This window comes from Myotis yumanensis, unplaced genomic scaffold (assembly GCF_028538775.1).
Source record: "Myotis yumanensis isolate MYYU_CA2020_CCGP unplaced genomic scaffold, mMyoYum1.0.hap1 SCAF_3, whole genome shotgun sequence".
Lineage (NCBI taxonomy): Eukaryota > Metazoa > Chordata > Mammalia > Chiroptera > Vespertilionidae > Myotis > Myotis yumanensis.
In genome coordinates, this window is record NW_027223754.1 from 23,845,772 (window position 1) to 23,869,727 (window position 23,956).

At 37.6% G+C, this 23,956-nt stretch overlaps 1 protein-coding gene across 1 annotated transcript in view; it reads left to right on the forward strand.

Moving 5' to 3' along the window:
- The window catches only part of LOC139006011 (disintegrin and metalloproteinase domain-containing protein 5-like), a 76,462-nt gene that overhangs the window by 19,285 nt on the left and 33,221 nt on the right, over positions 1-23,956 (forward strand). Inside the window, exons 10-13 of the mRNA XM_070408444.1 lie at positions 592-673; positions 8,461-8,597; positions 14,795-14,981; positions 21,805-21,900. Of these exons, the coding sequence (XP_070264545.1) occupies positions 592-673; positions 8,461-8,597; positions 14,795-14,981; positions 21,805-21,900 (502 nt within the window). The remainder of the gene's footprint in view (positions 1-591; positions 674-8,460; positions 8,598-14,794; positions 14,982-21,804; positions 21,901-23,956) is intronic.

Consider the following 23,956-nt stretch of genomic DNA (forward strand, 5'->3'; position numbering starts at 1 on the left):
CTGACATAAAATAACCTAATAAAAGTGAAGTTACATAAAAGCATTGAAATAACTAAAGGAGATTAATTATAAGTGATAGCACTTTCTTTAATGTTGCTTGGCTTATAAACTTTTACTACCTTTTATATAATCTCTATATTGTGTCTCTCTTCTGATTAATTTTTATGTTTTTATTTTCTAATAACATAAGTATATTGAATTGTTTTCCTATCTAGAATTTTATGTGCAGGAAAATTTATTAATTTTTGTAAATGAGTGAATAAGTAGGTCACAGAAAATTGAATTTTCAGGGATGTAAATGTTGAGGGAACCAGAATAATAACTATAAACCATTAGTGCAAATGCATTTGGCATAATTGTTAGGCTTTATCCTTTTATACTTCTGAGTGTTTATCAAACACAAAATTTGCATATATATGCTGACATATTCTTAATGTTGTAGGTATGAGAAAATATGTGCTTAAATTAGGTTAATTCAGAGTAGCATGGTCCTTAGGACATAGTAATTGTTCACTAATGTTTGTTGTTATGAAAATTTATCACCAATAATACCACTCTTAAATGCAATTGTGAGGAAATTCTTATTTTTAGCTTCAAGAAACAAATTCATTTTAAAGGAGCCGTATTTCCTGGAAAAATATGTTATAAGAACGAGGATGCAGGAGTTGCTCTGGTATGTAATTATTATCCAGTTTGTTCTCACTATTTTCATGTATAAAAATTTCCTAAATATTTTAAAGAATGAATAAATATATTACATAGTTTACTCATTCTTTAATAGTATTTTATTTTACTAACTAGAGGCCTGATGCATGAAGATTTGTGCAAGAATAGGCCTTCCTTCCCCTGGCTGCCAGCACCGCCTTCGCTCTGGCCTGGAGCCACCTTTCCGCCTTCCCACACTGCCCAAAGGCCCAAAGTGGCGGGGGGGCGGGATGGAACGCCTGCGTTGTTGCCATGGTGATGACACAAGCGTCCTGCCCTGCCCCTGGCTGCTCGGCATCTGCACAAGTGTGCGCTGACCACAGGTCCGTCGTCTTTGTCGGGTTAATTTGCATACCACTCCTGATTGGCTGTGGGCATTGTGGAGGGACAGTCAATTTACACATATTTGTCTATTAGTATAGATTTTGGAACATAAAAATTAAACTGTATATAATTGCTTTTAAAAATAGAACAAGTATAAGTTGAACTGATCATAATATAAGTCAAAGTTGTTTTAAACAGTGGTATGCTTGCATCAATATTTATTATATATTCAATAATGTTAATTATTGAACATATCAAATTTTCTCTCAAAATTAAGAATTTGTATACATTCATTAGCTTTTTTATTAAGTGACATTTTTTTTCTATTTTATGCTAACTATTTTATTACTGCATTCAAATCTTTATACTTTGGAGGAACAGACTTGTAGGAAAAAATAGCTATCAAATATTCATAATCCACTGTTTTCTGGAGAAAGTAAGAATAAGCTCTAACTAAAGTGCTATATTCCATTTGTCACAAGTTATTTAAAAACTAGGAAAGAGAACTAACTTGAGAATGTCTCAGAAAAAGATGTGTGCACTGTGATTTTCATATTGAGCAATTTGTGCAGTTGGTTAACTTTTAGTAGCAACTACAATGAAGCAGATTAAAAAGATTTAAAATCACTTCTGGTATGTACTTGTTATAACATTATGTAAGTTTAAGGCCCACAATGTGATGATATGATATATGTATATATGGGAAATTATTTCCACAAAACCTAAGGTTAACACATCCATCATCTCATGTTGTTACTATTTGTGTGTGTATATGTGTGTGTGTGTGTGTGTGTGCTGAGAATCTTTAAGTCTATTCTCTTAGAAATTTTCAAATATATAATACAGTATTGTTAATTCTCATTACTATGCTATACTTTGCATCCCCAGAAACTAGATGTTTGTACCCTTAGACTACTTTTACTCATTCCCACCTCATAGTCCCAACTCTTGACAACCACCAATCCATTCTTTGCTTCAAGATTCATCCATATTGTTTGTGTATGTATATGTATACATACATACATACGTACATATATACATATATTAGAGGCCCAATGCATGAAATTTGTGCAAGGGCCTTGGACCCGGTTCCCGCCTGCCCGCTGCTGTGGCCAGGGTCCTCTGCTGCCTCTGTGTGGTCCCTGACCACTGCGGCTTTATCTGGAAGGAAGGATGTCTGGAAGGACATCTGGTCTAATTAGCATATTACACTTTTATTATTATAGATATAGATATATCACAATTTCTTTATCCACTCATCTATTGATGGACATTTAGGTTATTTCCATATCTTGGCTATTGTGAATAATTTGCATTGAATATGGCCTACAGATATCTCTTTGAGAGAGATTTCATTTTCTTCAGATGTAGGGTACCCCCCCCCCCAAATGTATACACACACATTTGTATAATTATAAATAATGTATAATTATAAAGGCAGAGTTTATTAAAATACATTTCATTTTCAAAATTGATCTATCAGCTGTTAAAGTGTGTATACATTTTTTTTGGAGATACCCTGTATATACCAACTAGTGGAACTGCTGATCCATATGCTAGCTCTATTTTTAATAGTTTTAGTAACCACCATGCTGTTTTCTATACTGGTTATACCAATTTATATTTCCTAAAACAGGAAACAGGCTTCCATTTTCTTCACATCGTTTCCAGTACTTGTTATCTCTTGTATTTTTGATAATAGCCCATCTAACAGGTGTGGTGATATTTCTTGTGGCTTTGATTTGTATTTCCCTGATGTTTATTGATGTTAAGCACCTTTCAGTGTATTTGGTGGCCATTTTAAATCTTCTTTGGAGAAATGCCTATTCAGGTCTTATGACCATTTCTTAATCAGATTACTTGTTTTTTGCTAGTGAATTGTATATGAGTTCCTATATTTTGGATATTAACTCCTTATCAAATATATAATTTGCACACTTTCTCATATTCTGTAGGTAACCTTTTCATTTTGTTGATCAGTTCTTTTGTTGTGTAGAACCTTTTTATTGATGTAGTTCCACTTGTTTATTTTTGCTTTTGTTTGTGGTTTTGGTATCATATCCATAAAATAATTGGCAAGACCAATGTCAAGGAGATTTTTTACTACCATTTCTTTTTAAAGTTTTATGATTTTACTTCTTATATGTACATTTAATGTATAATTTTTATTGTTGATAGTATTACAGATGTCTCACATTTACCCCTCTTTACCCCAATCTTCCCAGCCCCTACCTCCCCACCAAGGTCTTTGTGTACAAGTATATAAGTTTTTTTGGTTTAACTCTTCTCATTCCCCAGTGGTCGGCAAACTGCGGCTCGCGAGCCACATGCGGCTCTTTGGCCCCTTGAGTGTGGCTCTTCCACAAAATACCAACTTCTGTGCATGTGCCACAAAGTTTCAATCGCACTGTATATGCGCGCCCTCACGTGGTATTTTGTGGAAGAGCCACACTCAAGGGGCCAAAGAGCTGCATGTGGCTCGCGAGCCGCATTTTGCCGACCACTGCCCTAACCCCACATCAAGAGAGAGGAAGGGATAGGAATAGAGAGATAGAAACATCAATGGGAGGGAAACATCATTGATTGGCTATATCCTGCATGCCCTCTAGTGGGGATTGAACCTGCAATCTGGGCATGTGCTCTGACCAGAAATTGAACTGGTGACCCCTTGGTTTCTGGGTCAATTCTCAACCACTGAACTACATTGTCTGGGGTCACTTCTTACATTTTAATTTTCAATTCATTTGTAAATTTTTGTGAGCAGTCCAAGATAAAGGGTCCTGTTTAATTATTTGCATGTAAATATTCAGTTTTTTCAGCACCATTTATTGAAGAGGCTATCTTTTTTCAGTTGAGTATTCTTGACTCCCTTGTCAAATATTAGTTGATCATATCTTCAGGGGTTTATTTTGGGGCCCTATTCCTTACCTATACCATACTTTAAAAAATGTTTTTATTGATTTTAGAGAAAGAGGATGGGGGGAGAGAAAAAGAGAGAGACATATGAGAGGGAATCATTGATTGCTTTGCCTCTTGCACCTACCACTTCCAGGGTCTGAGCCTGCAACCTAGGCATGTGCCATGACCAGGAATTGATCCAACGACATTTTGGTGCACAGGATGACACTCAACCAACTGAGCCACACCAGCCAGGGCTATACCATACTTTTGGATTACTCTAGCTTTGTAATATAGTTTCAAAACTGGAAGTGTGATGCCTCTAGCTTTGTTCTTTCTCAGGATTGTTTTTGGGGTCTGTTGTAGTTCTATACAAATTTCAGCATTGTTTTTTCAATTTCTATGAAAAATGGCATTGGAATTTTTAGTAGGGATTGCATTGAATCTATACTATAGTTTAGGTATGGACATTTTAACAATATTAATGGGATATCTTTTCAGTTTCTTTCAATATTGTATAGTTTTCAGAGTAGAGATCTTTCACCAGCTTGGTTAAATTTATTCCTAATATTTTCAGTTATCTTAAAATTGTAAATGAGCTTGTTTTTTTAAATTACTCTGATAGTTTATTAGTGTACATAAATGCAACAGATTTTTGTGTAGTGTATTAATTTTGTATCCAGCTACTTTACAGAATTCATTTTTTACTTCTAACATTTTTGTTTGTTTGTTTTATGAGTTTTAGGGTTTTCTATATATAATAGCATGTCATATGCAAATAGTGACATCTTTACTTCTTCTTTACCAATTTGGATGCCTTTCCCCCTTTGCTTAATTGCTCTAATTAGTTCTTCCAATATTATATTGAGCAAAAGTGGTGAGAGAGCACATCCTTGTCTTTTTCCTGATCTTAGAAGAAAAACTTTTAGCTTTTCACATTGAGTATGATGTTAGCTGTAGACTTGTCCCATAGAGCCTTTTTCTTGTTGTGGTACTTTCCCTCTCTACATACTGTGTTGATAATTTTTAATAAATAGATATTGAATTGTTTCTATTCATTGTTCGTGTTCATAGTTGTTGTTTTTTTTTAATTTCCCCTCTCTGTTTTTGCCTTCTGTGGTTTTAATTGCCCATTTTATTTAATTAATTTATTTTTATTGTTGAGAATATTATAGATGTCCCCCAATTTGCCCCATTTGTCCCCTTCTACCTGGCTCCTGCTGCAACCCAGGCCTTCATCACACTATTGCCTGTGTCCGTGGGCTATGCATACATGTATATAAGTTCTCTGGTTAATCGCTTCCCACTCTCTCTCCCCCAATCCCTCTGATATCTGTCAGTGTTTTCCATGCTTTCATGACTCTGGACCTATTATTGTTCATCAGTTTATTTTGTTCATTAGATTCCACATATAAGTAAGAACATGGGATATTTGTCTTTCTCTAAGTGGCTTATTTTGTTTAGCACAAAAACCTCCTGGTCTGAAACACTGAACAGACCGTCCAATCTCAGAGAGAAAGCAAGGAAAGGGGGGTAAGAGATCAACCAAAGGACTTGTATGCATGCATATTAGCAAGACCGATGGACATAGATACTGGGGTGGTGGGGGCTTGTCCTGGGGGGAGGGTGGGGCAGGGGAGGTCAGTCTGGGAAAAGGGAGATATATCTAATACTTTAAACAATAGAAAAATAAAAAAAGAAAGAAAACATTAAAAAGAAATCTCCAGGTCCATCCATGCTGTCAAAAAGGTTAAGAGATCCTTCCTTTTTACAGGTGCATAGTGTTCCACTGTGTAAATGTACCACAGATTTTTTTAGTCATTCATCTACTTATGGGCATTTGGGTTGTTTCCCTTCTTACTACTGTAAACAATGCTGCTGTGAGCATAAGGGTGCATATATTCTTTCTGATTAGTGTTTTGGGATTCTTAGGATATAGTCTAAAAGTGGGATCACTGGGTCAAATGGCATTTCCATTTTTAATTTTTTGAGGAAACTCCATACAGTTTTCCACCATGACTGTACCAGTCTGTATTCCCACCAGCAGTGCACGAGGGTTCCTTTTTTCCCACATCCTCGCCAGTGCATGTTATTTGTTTATTTATTGATGGTAGCCATTCTGGCAGGTGTGAGGTGATACTCAATGTAGTTTTAATTTGCATCTCTCTGATGATTAGTGACTTTTAGCATTTTTTCATATGTCTGTTGGCCATCTGTATATCCTCTTTAGAGAAATATCCAATCAGGTCCTTTGCCCATTTTTTTAAATTGGATTGTTTGTCTTGCTTTTGTTGAGTTAAATGAGTTCTTTATATATTTTGAAAATTAACTCCTTATCAGATGTATCACTGGCAAATGTTTCATATTCAGTGCGTTCCCTTTTCATTTTGAAGATGGTTTCTTTTGCTGTGCAGAAGCTTTTAATTTTCATGTTGTCCCATTTGTTTATTTTCTCCTTTGTTTCTTTTACTCTATGAGATGTATTGGTAAACATATTGCTATGAGAGATGTCTGAGATTTTGCTACCTGTGGTTTCTTCTAGGATTTTTATGGTTTCACAACTTATATTTTAGTCTGTTATCCATTTTGAGCTTATTCTTGTGTATGGTATAAGTTGGTCTAGTTTCATTTTTTTTGCATGTACCTGTCCAATTTACCCAGCACCATTTATTGAAGAGACTTTCTTTACTCTATTGCATGCACTTGCCTTCTTTGTCAAATATTAATTGACCATAAAAGTGTGGGTTGATTTCTGGGGTATCTGTTCTGTTCCATTGGTCGGCATGCCTGCATTGGTATTTTAATAGGGCTTGCATTGAATCTATAGATTGTTTTGGTTAGTATGAACATTTTAATGATGTTAATTCTTCCTATCTATGAACACAGTATATGCTTGCTCTTGTTTGTATCTTTCTCTGTTTCTTTTTTCAATGACCCATAGTTTGCCGAGTCAGGTCTTTAACCCACTTGGTTAATTCCCAGGTTATTTATTTATTTATTTTTTGTCACAATGGTACATGTTTTCTTTTATTTCTCTTGCTGAGAGCTCATTCTTAGTGTACAAAAATGCCACTGATTTCTGGATGTTAATTTTCTATGCTGTTACTTTGTCAAATTTATTTATTAAATCTAGAAGTTTTTGGTGAGGTCTTTAGGGTTTTCTCTGCACAATATCATTTCTAGCAGTTAGATCCTGAGCCAAGGTAATGTTGTTTGAGATGTAGATACCCTCAAGGTGATACCCTCTTGTGTTAATATAGAACTTATTTTTGTGGCTCTGTTGTGTTATAGGAATTACTGGGCCTGGAACTTGGGACCCCAACTTATAAATATTATTTAAATCAAGGGGCTTGTAGGTGCACAGATAGCAAAAGGGACATTGGTATCTGTGCCAGAGCTTGACTAGCACAAGCAACCACAAATCTTGTCATTGTCTCCATAATTTTGTTTTTCTCAGAATGACATATAGTTGGAGTTATACAGTATGTAGCCTTTTCAGATTGGGTTCTTTCACTTAGTAATATGCATTTCAGGTTCCTCCATTTCTTTTCATTACTTGATAACTCATTTCTTTTTAGTGCTGAATAATATTCCATTGTTTGAAATGTGCCATAGCTTATGTATCTGTTTACCTACTCAAGGATACCATGGTTGCTTGCAAGTTTTGGCAATTATGAATAAAGCTGCTATAAACATCTGTCTGCAGAAACTGGAAATAATACAAAGGAGAGCAACAATACCTACCTATTGATTGCTATATAACTGATTATACCAAAACTTAGCAGATAAAAATGTAGTTCGGTGGGGTAGGATTTTGGGAACAGCTTAGTGAGCAAAATCAAGGTGTCAGACCTGTGGTAATCTCAGGCTTCAGCACAGAGAGAATTTGTTTCCAAGCTCAGTCACGTGGCTATTGGAAGACCCCAGAAAATCTTTTCCAAGTTAACTTATGTGGACCTCTTATTAGGCTGACTTCTCCGCAGAATAGCTGGCTGGTTTTCCCCCAAGTGAGGAAAACGAGACAGAATCCAAGAAGTCAGTCTTTTTCTAACCTATCTTGGAAATGATGACCCATCACTTCTGCTATATTCAGTTAACTAGAAGTATGTCATTAAGTCCAACTTACATTCAAGGACATGAATAGCAGAAGGCAGAAATCATTGAGACCTATTTCAGAGGTTGCTTTCTACAGAGAAAAATGTAGAATTGATTATTAAAATATTAGAGGAATTTAAAAAAAAATAATTCAAAGATGAAATATACAATGTGGTGTTTAAGACTCCAAGATAGCTGCTCTTGTCCTTAAGTAATAGTATTTTGAAATTAAACTTTTGTGCTTATTTATCCATGTTTAACAAATTTATCATCCAAATGCTTATATAACTAATTTCATCTACATAGGTATCTTGGATGCATTGATACCTTTAAAAAAATGAATTTCATTTACTAATTTTTTATTATAATAAGTATTGTGTGTTTTTTTAAATAACAATAGAGTTCTTAGCTGAATCATTTTCTTTTCCTTAAATTTAGCAAGTAGAGGGTTCATCTTTGGAGTCATATGCTGTCAGTATCGTGCAGTTGCTTAGCCTTCATATGGGATTGAGTTTTGACAATACTGATACCTGCTATTGTTCAGGAGATGTTTGCACAATGTCACCAGAAGCAATGTAAGATAATTTTCTTTATTAAATACACATATTCCTGTAAAGAAATTGTTTGGTTAGGAGCTTTTACATTTCCATTAACCAAACTAAAGTAATTGACAATTACAGAACACTGTATCCAACAACTACATACATATTCTTTTTAAGTACCGTTGGAAACACACCAAAATGGTTCAACACTTCCCAAGCCCTCCATACCTGGGTAAACTCTCTTCTTCCTACCTTCCAGAGTCTGATTTGTATATATATACTAAGTGGCCAGATTATTATGGCCACCCTATCAGTACAATGAAGCGAATTAGTTATGCAAATAATAATAATAATAATAATAATAATAAAACCTTGAGAGTATTTGCTTAGGAAGTTTTCAATAGTCAGTATTTTGGGAAGTGTCAATGAAGTACTGATGGGGTGGTCATAATACCCTGGCCGGTCATAAAAATCTGGCCACTCAGTGTATGTGTGTGTGTATATATATATATATATATGGTCAGATGAATTGTGTGATCTCAGTGATTCTGCATAAAGTTAAATGCTTTGATATTTGCATTTAAACTGGCATTGTACAATATGAAGATGTACAATTCATGTTAATTACATTTTATTTATCTTGAAAGACATTAAATTGTAAATAAATAACACCATGACCCATTGAGAAAGAGAGACTTTGAAGCAAGGAGAAAAAGCTTTTAATTTTAATATTACTAATAATACTTTTCTCTTGCTTTATAAACAAGGGGGGCTGCATTTCCATATTGCATTGGTTTCCATAAATTGTGTAGCCAGTTTGACTGTTTTACATTATCACCAAGACTTGATATGATCAGTATGTTTAATTTGAATCATTTTAGTAGGTAGGTAATATTATCTCATATGGGTTTTAATCTGCTTTTTCCAAGGAGCTAATAATGTGATCATATTTTCATGTTTAATAGTGTTGTATATCTTCTTTGATAAAGAGTTTATTCAAATATTTTTTTTTCAATTTTTAAAAACAAAATATATTTTTGTGCTTTTATTGAGTTGTAAGAATTGTTCATATATTTTGGGTATCAGATACATAATTTCCTCTTTATAATGCATTTTTTTAAGAACATGTTTTTAATTTTGATGTAGTAACTTTATCAGTTTTATGATACATTTTTAGTTAAATTACTGTATATGTGTTTTAGTTGATTTTTATTTTTTCCATATGGATTTTCAATTATTCCAAGACCACTTGTTTTCCTCACTTAATTGCCTTGGCCACTTTTTCAAAAATCAAGTGGCCATATATGTGTGGATTTTTAATAGGAATCTCTATTTTATATCACTAATCTGTATGTCTACACTTATGCAGAAGCATATTACCTTTATTGCTGTACCTTTATATTGAATTTTGAAATCAGGTAGTGCAAATATCCAAGTTTTTTCATCTTCTCTAAAGTTCTTTTTTGGCTAATCTAGGCCCTTTGCATTTTAATATATATTTTATCAGCTTTTAAATTTTTACAAAATATCCTGTTGAGCTTTTAAAAAGTATTGCATTATTTAATTGCATAGTTCAATTTTGGGAGAATTGCCATCTTAATAATATGGAGTATTTTGATATGTGAATATGGTATATGCCTTTATTTATGTAGGTCTTTAATTTTTTCCAGCAATGGAATTGTATTTCATAATTTAAATTTATCATTAAGCATTTATCTTTAAGTATTCTTTTTTTGTTATCATGAATGAAATTGTTTACTTATCATCTTCAAATTGCTCTTTTCTAGTACATAGAAATATAATTGATTTTAGTACATTGACTTTGGGTACTGCAAAATTGTTAAATACTTCAGAAGTTTCAGGAGATTTTATTTGTTGATTCTGTAATATTTTCTCTAAGCAAGATCTTGTCATTCATCAATAAGAACAGTTAATTTTTTTCTTTCCACCTTTTTGTGTGTAATTCTTTTTTCCTTCCTTAATTACACTTGAATTAACTTCAGCCCAATGTGAATTGATATGGTGAGAGTGGATATCCTTGCCTTGTTTCCAATCTTAAGGGAAAAGCATAAATATATTCTTTAAATATATTTTTACTTATTTTGTTTCTTTTTTTAAATTTATTTTTATTGATTTTAGAGAGGAAGGGAGAGGGAGAGAGATAGAAACATCAATGATGAGAGAGAATCATTGATTGGCTGCCTCCTGCACACCCACTACTGGAGATCAAGCCTACAACCCAGGCGTGTGCCCTTGAATGGAATCAAACCTGGGACCCTTCAGTCCACAGGCCAATGACCTATCCATTGAGGAAAACCAACTAGAGTGCCATAGTTCTTTTTTAAATTAAATGTCCTCTCTTCTAAAATAGTGTCTTTTATACCCGTGTATAATATGTTGTTTTATTTTTGTTCTTCATCATTTTAATAACTATCTGACTTATTTCACATGTGTGTTTCCTGATATTCATTTTTTGCTCCTAGTAAGCACTTGTTCTACTTTTTACTAAATAACAGTTGCCTATAAAAATGCTCAGTAAATGATGCAAATACTGACCTAATTAGCTAAGGATACTTGCTTATTATTTAACTCAGGGGTCCTCAAACTACGGCCCGTGGGCCACATGCAAATACAAATATTGTATTTGTTCCCATTTTGTTTTTTTACTTCAAAATAAGATATGTGCAGTGTGCATAGGAATTTGTTCATAGTTTTTTTTAAAAACTATAGTCCGGCCCTCCAATGGTCTGAGGGACAGTGAACTGGCCCCCTGTTTAAAAAGTTTGAGGACCCCTGATTTAACTAGAGGCCCGGTGCACGAAATTCATGCATGGGGTAATGTCCCTCAGCCCAGCCTGCACCTTCTCACAATCCGGGACCACTGGCTCCAAACCACTTGCCTGCCTGCGTCATCGCCCCAACCACTCTGCCTGCCTGATTGCCCCTAACCACTCGCCTGCCTGCCTGATCACCTCTAACTGCTCGCCTGCCTGCCTGATTGCCCCTAACCACCTCTGCCTTGGCTCCCGCCACTGTAGCTTCGTCCAGAAGGACGTCTAGAAGATCTTTCAGCTGTCTGGTCTAATTAGCATATTGCACTTTTATTATTATAGATTTTATCCTTTGATATAGATGATATCTTAAGTTTTTATAAAAACAAAAAGTAGATAAATTTATTTTGTCTTCCTTGTGATAATTTCTCAGAAGAATAGTTTCACCATATTTTTGAGTGTTTTATTTATGTACTTCATAAGCAATCAACTTTATTGATGTATGATTTGTTTATAATAAAATTGACATGCTTTGACTGTACAAGTTTATGATTTTTGAGAAATATATATAAACTAGAGGCCCAGTGCACAAATTTATGTACCATAGGGTCCCTCAGCCTGGCCTGTGGGATCGGGCCAAAACTGGCTCTCTGACATCCCCTGAGGGGTCCCAGATTGCGAGAGGGCACAGGCCAGGCTGAGGGACCCCACTGATGCATGATTGGGGCTGGGGAGGGACACAGGAGGTTGGCCAGCTGGAGAGGCCCTGTGGGAGGGCTCCAGGGCGTGTCTAGCCCATCTCGCTCAGTCCTAATTGGCCAGACCCCAGCAGCAAGCTAACCTACTGGTTGGAGTGTTTGCCCCCTGAAGGTCAGTGCATGTCATAGCAAGTGGTTGAGTGTCCTTAGCATATCATGCTTTGATTGGTTGAATGGCTGACTGGTCGACCAGACACTTAGCATATTAGGCTTTTATTTTTTTGAACCACAGTGTTCAGGCTATGCATCCTTTCTCCCTCTATAGGAAGTTCTTTTGTGACCTTCAGCAGTCCTTCTACCTTCCACACTGGCCCCAGGCAACAGCTAATCTGATTTCTACCACTATAGTTAGTTTACTTTGCTCTACAATTTAATGTAAATTGAATTTGTACTATCCCTTGCATGTTTACTGTATAAGACTGTAATCTCTCTGAATTAGCTAAACATTTTTTGTTAAAATTTTAAAATATATAATATCAGTTCCTTTTAAGTATTTGTATGCCAACTTCAACACTAGGGTAATCTCAGTGTTCATTTCTATTGATTGCATTTTTTATTGGGTATCGATCACATTTCCTTATTTATTTGATGTCTATTATTAATTAATTAATTATTATTAGCATATTAGATATGGTTGTTTTATAATAGAAAGCTTGGCCTCTCCTACCTCCTTCTGAAAAACACTGATTCTTTTTCTACTAGACAATTCAACTATTGGGTAATCATTTTGAACTTTATTTGCTTGCTTTTATGTGTGCACCAGTCTGCTAGTCTATATATATAAAAGCCTAAGCGACCATTACGACTGGTCAACCGCTCAACCAGTAGACCGGTCGCTATGATGTGCATTGACCACCAGGGGGCAGACATCAATGCAGGAGCTGCCCCCTGGTGGTCAGTGCGCTCCCACAGCAGGAGTGCTGCTCAGCCAGAAGCTGGGCTCATGGCTGGCGAGCACATCTGCTTTGGCAGGAGCCTCTCCTGCCTCCGTGGCAGCACTACCAAGTGACGGCAGCAGGCACTGCAGGGCTGGGATGAGCGGGAGCGGCATGGCACCTGGCCCCAGCTCGGGCTTCTCTCCGGCTGCCTGCCTCTTCTCACACTGCTACATCCCTTGGGGCTGTAGCTTGGGGATCGCGCTGAAACCAGCAGTCTGACATCCCCCAGTGGGTCCCAGATTGCAAGAGGGCACAGGCCAGGCTGAGGGTACCCTACTAGTGCACTGTGCACTGGGCCTCAAGGTATTTCCAACTTGGTCTCCTCTGGAGATCCTGTCGGAGCTTGAATTAGGCTTGTTAGAACTGATACTGAGTAGATTTTAGTATAGGGCAGAGATCAGCCAACAATAATTCATGGGCCAAATTTGGTGGGCTACCTGATTTGTAAATAAAACTGAAACACAGGAATTAAACTGGAATGTGTTGTTTTCCTCTGGGCAGTATGCAAAGATGATATTCCAGGTTATTGTCCAGGTAGATTCGAAGAATGAAGCCACGGAAAAAGGTGGAAATTTATTGAGAAACAAGCACAGAGGGGGAGAGAGATCCACCAAGTCCCTCTTTCTTAAGGCTTATAAAGGCTGCAGTTCTTTGTTTCCTGATATCCCCTCTGATTGGTCACTATAGCGGTTTCAGAGCTCACACCCCAAGTGGTGTTCTCTCTTTTTCTCCCTTTTATTTTTCTATTCCCTAATACCATCTTCTTTATTCTGTGAATGAGTAGATTCCTCTCCTTTATTCTGTAAATGTGTGTCTTCCTCTCCCTTTATTCTGTAAATGTATACCTTTTGGCAGCTCCCAGCTCCCTTATTCTGTAAATTTATGCCTTCTGGCAGCTCCCAGCTTTGCAGCCCCACGGGTCTCCCTCATGGGCCTCCTAATTCCTAAATCGTCCTAAACCTGCCTATTTTACCCCTAAAAACTCCTTTCAAAATCTTATTACATTCAGGCTTATTGGTTTGCATATTATGTATGACTTCTTTCGGACTATAGTGGAAAATTTCTTAGTTCCAAGAGAGTATACAGCATATAAGCTGATACTACTTACTATCGGCTCCTTACAGAAAAAGTTTCTCAATCCCTGGTTTAGGGCACAGTCTTTAGTCTCTTAAATCATATTCTTTCAAATGTTTTGGAAGGGAGAGAGGAAGGGGAGAGAAAGAGAGAAACACATTAATTGCTTGTGCTAACAGCTTTTATTCTGTCAGGACAGGTACTCCTACTGCTCCTCCCATAATAGCTCAAACAACTAATTTTTATTTGAAAAGTGTTCACTTATGGAGAGAAAAAAAGCTCAAAAATATACTATTAAAGTTAATATTAATAAAGAGTAGTAAATACTATTAATAAATATACTATGAAGTGATTCATATTGGCATTTATAGGAAAAAGTATAAAAATAATATTAAATAGATTAAAGTATATTAAATACTGAAGTCAAAAATTTTAAATTCAGTTGTTTGGCACTGGGAAAGTAAGTATAAAACAGTTCCTGTTTTTACATTACAATAATTTTCTTGGTGACATTGAAAAAGTGTGTTAAACATATTAGCAATGCAATTAATATTTTTGAAAATGTACATTTTGTTTTCTATGAAAAATAATGCTCTTTAAATCTCTCTTAAATTGCCTTACATTAGGAGAACTGTAGAAATATGTAGCAATATTTTTTATCATACCCATGTTTTTTTTTAATATTTTAGGCACTCTCGGGGTGTAAAGGATTTTAGTACCTGTAGCTTGGATGAGTTTAAATATTTTGCTTCAAATTCTAGTCTTGAATGTCTTCGTAACAGCCTTCCTATTAAGCCAGTTTACAAAAGAAAAGAGTATATTTGTGGCAATGGGATATTGGAAAAAGGTGAACAATGTGATTGTGGCCTTGCAACGGTGAGTAGAAAAATTTTCAAAAACGTTTTATTTTTTATATATGTATATAATAGGTGTAAAAGAAGACAAACACCTTATTGTTTAGAAAAATAAATTTAAAGAAGACTTTTGAAAAGAAGATGGCAGCCTGTAAGTTTCCTAATTTTTATTATTTTTGAAAATAGAGAGCAAATGTTCTTAAGGTAATGTTTATCTTCAAATATTGTCTTTTGACATTCTTTAGTGTATGAATCAGCCACACACTTAGAATTAGTGACCACAAGAGTATTGAGAGTTAAAGAAATATATTTAACAGCAAGCAGTAACAAAAGCAGACAAGAACATCTGAAGACTATAGACTATTATCAGCGGGATAACAAAATAATATTGTGAGAAAAAGATTTGTATTGACAGGTTATGCCAACTAAAAATATTTTAAAATTAAGTCTATTACATGTAGAAAATATAAAAATACACAACAAAGATTAAACTATAAGATGAAAGATGATAGAGGAGGTATTGGCAACAAAGTGAAGTAGACATGAAAATTCTCAGAGATAGAAATTATAAAATACAGACTATATTATATTTAAATATAATATGTTAAAAGTATACTTCTATGCACTGGGGATGGGAGGGTCCCTCAGCCTGGCCTGTGCCCTCTCGCAGTTCGGGACCCCTTGCTCCTTACCGCCTGCCTGCTTGCTGCTCCCTACCACTCATCTCGCTGCTCCTTAGTGCTGCCACAGAGGCTCCTGCCACCTCCGCTGCACTCATCAGCTGTGAGCCTGGCTTCTGGCTGAGCGACGCACCCCCTGTGGGAGCGTACTGACCACCAGGGGGCAGCTCCTGCATTGAGCGTCTGCCCCCTGGTGGTCAGTTCATAGTGACCACTCATTCCACTGTTTGGTCGATTTGTGTATTAGGGTTTTATTATAGAGGACAGGATATTGAATGAGAACTGTAAATGAAAAATAAAATTTAAAAAAGAACCAAATAAAATTTTAGATCTGAAAAATTTTTAATATATATATTTTTAATTCTCACCTGAGGAAGTTTTTAAAATTGATTTTTAGAGAGAGAAACATCCATGTGACAGAGAAATACCGGTAGTCTGCCTCTGCACCTGCTGACCCACCGGGATCTAACCTAAACCTAAGTATGTGCCCTAACCTAGAATCCAACAGGAAATCCTTTGGTGTACAGATTGAGACTCCAACCAATTGAGCCACCTGGCCAGGGCAGATCTGAAAAAAATTTTTTAAGTGTACCTCCAGGCCCTGGTCGGTGTGGATCAGTAGTTAGAGTGTCCTCTCACACGCCAAAGGGTCATGGGTTTGATTCCAGGTGAGGGCACATACACAGGTTGTGGGTTCCATCCCTGTCAGATTGCTTGGGCAACTGATTGATGTTTTTCTTTCTCTTTCCCTCTCTCCTCCTCTCTCTCTAGAATCAATGAAAAGAACATATCCTTAGAGGAGGAGTTAAAAAGAAAAAAAAATGCTGGTTTGGTTCAGTGGCTAATGCTTCTGCAGGCGGACTGAAGGGTACTGGGTGGGATTTCGATCAAGGGCATGTACCTGGTTTGCAGGCTCAATACAGGGCCCTGGTTGGGGATTCAGCAAGAGGCAACCAGTTGCTGTCTCTCACATTAGTTTCTGTCTCTCTCCCTCCCTTCCACTCTCTCTAAAAAAAACAACTCAATGCAAAAATGTCCTCAGGTGAGGATTATCCAAAACATACAAACAAACACCCATCCCCAGTGTGATTATTGAAGGAGTATATGAAGTATTTGTTGAATGAACGGGAAGGGATGGGACTTCGCTTTTTAACTGTTTTAGCAACTCTGCAAGCCAGAGGGTTTATTTTTTATTTTAATTTTTATTGATTGATTACTTTAGAGAGAGGAGAGGAGAGTGAGAGAAACACCAGTGTGTTGTTTCACTTATTATTCACTCTTTGGTTGCTTCTTGTCTGTGCTCTGACCAGGGATCCAACCCGCAACCTTGCTGTATCAGGAGGAGGTTCTAACCCACTGTGCTGAGGGCTGCCTGTCAGGGACCCTCAACAAAACCCCTTTGGCGTGCCTTGGCCCCTGCTGTGGGCTGGAGATCCTTTGCTACACCAAAGATTTGGGTTCCATTCTATCAGGGTACCCACTTAGGTTTCGGGTTTGATCCTCAGTCGGGGCTGACTGCTGCTCAGGAAGTGACGGAGGACTGTTGAGGTCTGTGTGCTCTCGTCATTCGGCGGGGAGCTGGGCTTCCATTGCCGACATGGCCGACTCTGATCCCTGCTACTCCTGCTCCTCCATCTAGGACAGCTTCAACTGTGGCAGCTGTGTAGCCTCCGCCAGCGTACATATCCTCATGGGTAGGTCGACCTTTCCATGGTTTGCCTGGCCCAGCTGCTGCGCAGTCGCTTCAGGAGGTGGATTTCCAGGTTCCCAGGGAGAGCGTCCTCTGTGCCGGACTCCCAGGGAGAGCGGGGTCCTGGAGGGAAAGCACTTAGCTCCGCCTCCCCTTGGGGCTCCCAGGCCAGAGTGCCCATCCTGTGCAGGGCTCAGAGGGGAGAGCCGCTGCAGGAAGGCCTCCTAGCTAGGTGCTGAGAAAACAAAACTGGAGCCCTTCCTCCTTGAACCCTGTCGTCTTCAGTATAGGAAGGGACAGATGAAAGCCTTAGCAGCCTCACTGGGGCATGCTGTGCATGTAGCATGCTGATTGGTCGTTAGGTGACAGTGTCCCGGACAATTTTCATATTCCTCTATTATTTGTATAGATAATATAAAACAACATATAACATATTATCTATAAATACGTATATATTACATGTATATTACTTAATGGCACTGAAATATATCTTAAAGAAGAAAGAAGCCAAAAAAGAGTTTATTCTTGAAAAAAAACCTGCAGCTCTAAGATATCCTATCTAATAAAAGAGAAACGTGGTAATTAGCCGTACCTCTGCTACCCTTCCCATTGGCTAATCAGGGCGATATGCAAATTAACTGCCAGCCAAGATGGCGGCTGGCAGCCAGGCACTGAATTGAACAGGAGGCTTGCTTGCTCCAGTGACAGAGGAAGCCCAACGTTCCCCGCCTGCTGCTGCCGGCATCTGAGCTTGCAGTTTGAAACACTGTTACAAATATAGAAGCTAAACAAAACCCCAGAAACCTGCTTTCAGCCAGCCGGGCCTCAGAGCTGAAGTTGAAACAGTGTTTCGATTATAGAACCCAAACAAACCAGATACCTGCTTTCAGCAGCCAAGGCCTCAGAGCTGGAGCCAAGCCTCAGAGCTAAAGCTGGCCCAGAATAAAAAAAAAAAGAAAAAAAGGAGCGGTTGGGAGCTTCAGTCACCAGCCAGCCTGAAAACGGCCCTCAGCCCCTCACCCACGCTGGCCAGGTACCCAAGCGGGACCCCCACCCTGATCCAGGACACCCTTCAGGGCAAACCAGCCGGCCCCCACCTGTGCACCAGACCTCTATCCTATATAGTAAAAGGGTAATATGCCTCCCAGCACCGGGATCAGCGGAGCCGCGAGGCCTCCCAGAACCAAGATCAGTGTGACAGGGGGCAGCGCCTAAACCCCCTGATCGCCCTGCGGCTCTGTGTGTGATAGGGGGCGGGGCCACAACCTCCCTATCCTACCTGCTCTGTTTGTGACAGGGGAAGGCGCCCCAAGCCCCTGATCAGCCCTGCTCTGTGCCTGATAGGGGGGAGCTCCTCAACCCCCTGATCGGCCCTGCTCTGTGCATATATTCTGAGCCATGCTGTAAGTACCATCACATTTATTTTATTTTGAGAATTAAATTAGAAATCAAGAATAATAAGGTATCTTGAAAAGCACCCCAGTATTTGGAAATGATTATATCATTTCTAAATGGTCCATGGCTCAAAGAAATCACAAAGGCAATTAGAATATATTTTTATTTCATTATTATTATTTTTAAATCCTCACCTGAGGTTATTTTTTTCCATTGATTTTTCAGACATATCGGAATGGAGAGAGGAAGGGAGAGAAAGAGAGATCAATGTGAGAGAGAGATATTGATTGGTTGCCTCCTGCACGTGCTCTGACAGGAGCTGGGGAACCTGCAGCCGAGGTATGTGCCCTTAACTGGGAATTGAACCTGTGACCCTAGAGTGTGCGAACTCATGCTCTAACCACTGAACAACCAACCAGGTCTAGAATATATTTTTAAAAGTGTGCAGATGAAAACATGAAAATATATGAGAATCAGCTACAACAGTGTTTTGAGAAAAATGTATATCTTTAAATATTTATATTAGAGGGAAAGAATAATAAATTATTTGGAATGTAACTCTAGGGAACTAAAATATAACTCTAAATTAAAACCAAAATAAATGGAAGGAACAAATGATAAAGATAAAAGCAGAAATTGATGAGGTAGAAACTAGAGAATGAAAATAAAAGCTGATGCTTTCCAAAAAAAGCAATATACTTGACTTGGTATACCTCTTATGAAGGTACTCATGAAGGAAAAATGAGAGAAAAAGCTAATTACTATTCTCAGGAATGGAAGGGGGCATATTACCACACACCCTATAAATGTAAAATTATGAAATATTAAAAACTTTATATAAATTAATTTGACAATTTAGATAAAACTGACAAGTTTCTTAAGACACAAATTATCACAACTGATAAGATAAAATTTGAATTGTTTATATTTAGTTAATAAATTAAATTTGTAATTAAACTATTTTTCACAGAGAAACTCCAAATCTATGTCTCTTCACTGCTGATTTTATCAAACATATAAGGAAAAAATAATGCCAATTATACATGAATCTTCTCATGCTTCTTGAAGAATGTAGCTTAAAAGGAGCCATTTCAAAATAGCCAGAATATTCTATTTTTCTTAAGAAGGTTTGCCCTTACAAAGTGGATTAAAAAAAATCAAAGGACAGCCCATATTTGATTAAAAGAAACAGTATTTAAAAAAGCTAACAAAATAATATTTAAAGTTGGAATACATGAGTCAATGTAAAATAACTTTAAAAAAATATAGCACTGTAGCCTATGGTCAAGTTGTTCATATGGAGTTTCCTCAAAAAACTAAAAATTAAACTCCCATTTGACCCAGTGATCCCACTTCTGGGAATATATCCCAAGAAACTAACTAGAAACACCAATCCGAAAGGATATATGCACCCTTATGTTCATAGCAGCACAATTTACAATAGCTAAGATATGAAACAGCCTAAGTGCCGAGCAGATGAGTGGATTAGAAAACAGTGGTACATCTACACAATGGAATACTATGCTGCTGTAAAAAAGAAGGAATTCTTCCCATTTGCAACAGCATGGATAAACCTGGAGAGCATTATGCTAAGTGAAATAAGTCAGAGAAACATAAATATCACATGATCTCACTCATTTGTGGAATATAATGAACAACATAAACTGATGAACAAAAACAGATCCAGAGACAGAGAAGCATCAATCAGACCGTCAAACCTCAGAGGGAAGGTAGGGGAGGGTGGGGTTAATGGGTAGAGATCAACCAAAGGACTTATATGCATGCATATAAGCCTAACCAATGGACACAGACAACAGGGGGGTGAGGGCATGACTGGGGGGTGGAGGAGCCAAGGGGGAATAAGGACACATATATAATGCCCTAATCAATAAAGAAAATAATAATAAAAAAAAGAAATGAAAAAAAGCTGTAGCACAAAAAAGAAAAAGAAAAATACTAATAACAAAAAAGGTAACACTAGGAGAGAAACATCTGATATTGGTAGACTACATAATTTAAAACAATCATGATACTGAAGACTAGAAAAGCTGACTGAAGCCACTGAATTTTATAAAATACTAGAGGCCTGGTGCACAAAATCCATGCATGGGGTGGGGAAGTCCCCTCAGCCCAGCCTGCACCCTCTCCAATCCAGGACCACTTCGGGGAGGTCTGACTGCTGGTTTAGGCCCGGTCCTGGGGATTGTGCCTAAACTGGCAGTCAGACATCCCTCTCACAATCCTGTACTGCTGGCTCCTAATTGCTCACCTGCCTGTATGCCTGGTTTTCCCTAACTTCCCCCCACTACTGGCCTGATTGCCCCTCACTACCTCTGTGTGCCAGACTGATTGCTCCTAACTGCCCCCCTGCAATGGCCTGGTCACCCCTAACTGCCCCCCACTGCTGGCCAGGTCGCTTCCACCTGTCTCCCCTCCCTCCCCCCTGCCAGCCTGGTCATCCCTCGCAGCCTGCTGTTCAGTCATTTGGTCATCCTTCACTAACCCCCCTACCGGCCTGGTAAGAGGCAGCCATCTTGTGAGGGTGTAAGGGTTAATTTGCGTATCACCTCTTTATTATATAGAATAAGTAACTATAGGGCCAGCATCTCAGTGACATCAGAGGTCTAAATAGATGAATCTGGCTTCTGGGACCACTTTTTTTTTAGGGTGGGTTTGGGGATTTTGCCATTTCAGAGAGAAGAATGTTACTTCTGACAGCTTCACATCCGAGAAGTTCTCTATGTGAACAGATCTGGCTAGTACAAGTTATTATCAAAGCAAGAATATAAGAAAATTTTTGAAGAGAATGGTAGTTAACAAGGCATCAAATAATTATTTCCTCTAAGGTGTTGGCTCCACAGTATGTTAATGTTGTTCAGATTACATGGAGCGTAGAGAAACAACGCATTTCTTTTACGAACTAGTGAATGAGATGTTGATTCCTATAAATTTCATTAAAGAATGGGATTACTAAAACTGTGAGTGAAGAAAAGCCTCCTACTTTGTAAAGAAATCCTGAGTTGCAGTTTTATTTGATGGTACCTAATTACACATGATTGAGTAATAGCATTTATTTACAGAATTGTACACATAAAAAATGCTGTGATGCTACATTATGTCGATTCAAAGGTAGGATAGTCTGTGGTTCCGGGGAATGCTGCACACAAAGCTGCAAGGTAAGAGGCAATATGTATTTTATAATAGCTCAGCATTAATTTCTTGAAATTCTTGTTTAAAGAAGATGGAAAATATATTTCACCTTTCTCATTTTATTATATCCAAGTAACATTGGACCCACTCTCCCACTTCAGTCTTTTCAGCAATCTATCATTTACAGGACTCTCATGTACATAATACCTGATGCTCCTTCTCTACTAACTTGACTTCCTATTTTTATACCTCATTACAAATCTTTCTTGTACCCATAGAGCTTTCTCAACGATGAACATACATCACCCCCACCTATGGGGTCAGAAAGTTCGATTAGTTCCTTTTGTTAGCTAAATTCTCTTCACTGTCTTCTGGTGAAGTCCTCTGTTCCTTTGCAATTCATTCAGTTATTGTTGCAACCATTCAATCCCTCTTTTTTATTGAAAGCCTTTAAAGAATTCCTGAGCAGTTGCCCCATGGTGGCACAATTCACTGGAATCTTAAGGAAAAGGGAAACAAACTCCTAAACAAGGTGTAAACATCTGTAAGATTAGAGAAAGAGTATTTAAAAGATTATTTTTATCTTTTAAAAATAATTTCCCCCAGCTTTATTGAGATATAAATGACACATACATAGTATAAATTTAAGGTTTACAGCATAATTATTTGGTAGAACTATATATTGCAAAATATTTACCATGTAAGATTAGTTGACACATCTATCACTTCACATAGTGAGAATATTTAAGAGTTACTATTTTAGCAACTTTCAAATATATAATATGTTATTGTTAATTATAGTCACCATGCTGTCCATGAAATCCCCAGACTTAGTCATTTTATAGTTGAAAATTTGACCTCTTGACCAATATCTTCCCATTTCTCCCACCTTGTAGCATCTGGCAAATACTATTCTATTTTCTGTTTTGGTGAATATATATATATATATTTCTTGTTTGACTTATTTCATTTAGAATGATACCCCCAAGTTTAATCTGGCAGAGTTTTCTTCTTTTTCTATGGTCGAATATTATTCCATTGTGTATATATGAAAGGGTGAGGGCTATGCCCTCCATCTTGCCCCATATCCTCCATGTTGGGGTAGGAGCCATGTGCTCAGACCCCCTTCCCGGAAGCCCAGGCCTCTGCTGGCCACGCCTGGGATTTCTTTAAACTAACCAAAGACAGTTGAGGGATGTGCGACCGCATCCTATGTAACAAGACCCGGCTTGCGCCTGGCCAATCGGCAGGGCCCACAGTCCCCTCACTCCACCTCCTATTAAAACCCTGGTTTTTCTCAAGGCGGTTACTCCCCCCTTCTGGCCGTTGGGTCAGAGGGGGCTGGGAGCCAGACCCGGGTCTGTACTACTAATAATAAAGGATCCTTTGCTTTTGCATCGAACATGGCTCCCTGTTGGTTTGTGGGCATCTTGAAATCTGGGCATAACATATACACTATATTTAAAATATACATTCATCCATTGATGAACACTTGTTATTTCCATGTCTGTTGTGTATAATGCTGCAATGAACATGAAGGTACATATATCTCTTCAAGATACTAATTTTATATTCTTCAGATGCATAGTCTTAAATTGGATTCCTTTTATTTTAAAATTTTTGAGGTTTCTTTTATCGTATGCATATTGCAACAATATTAGTTCTTCTTATCCGTGAACACAGAATATCTTTTCATTTACTTGTGTCTCTTTCAAATTTTTTCATCAATGTTTTCTGTGGACAAGACTTTTACCTCCTTTGTTAAATTTATTGCTAAGTATTTTGTTCTTTTTGGTACTATTGTAAATGGGCTTTACAAAATTTCTTCTACATATATTTTGTTGTAAATGTATAGAAATAAAATATTTTTGTACTCTGATTCCATAACCTATGGCTTTACTGACTTTATTTCTCAGTTCTGTTGTTTGATGGCTTCTTTAGGTTTTTCTGGGTATAAGATCATGTTATCTGCAAACAGACACAATTTTCTTCTTCCTTTATGATTTGGGTTCCTTTTCTTTACTCCCCCCTCCCTTTAGCGCTCTAGCTAGAGCTCCCAGTACTTTGTTGAATAGGAATGGA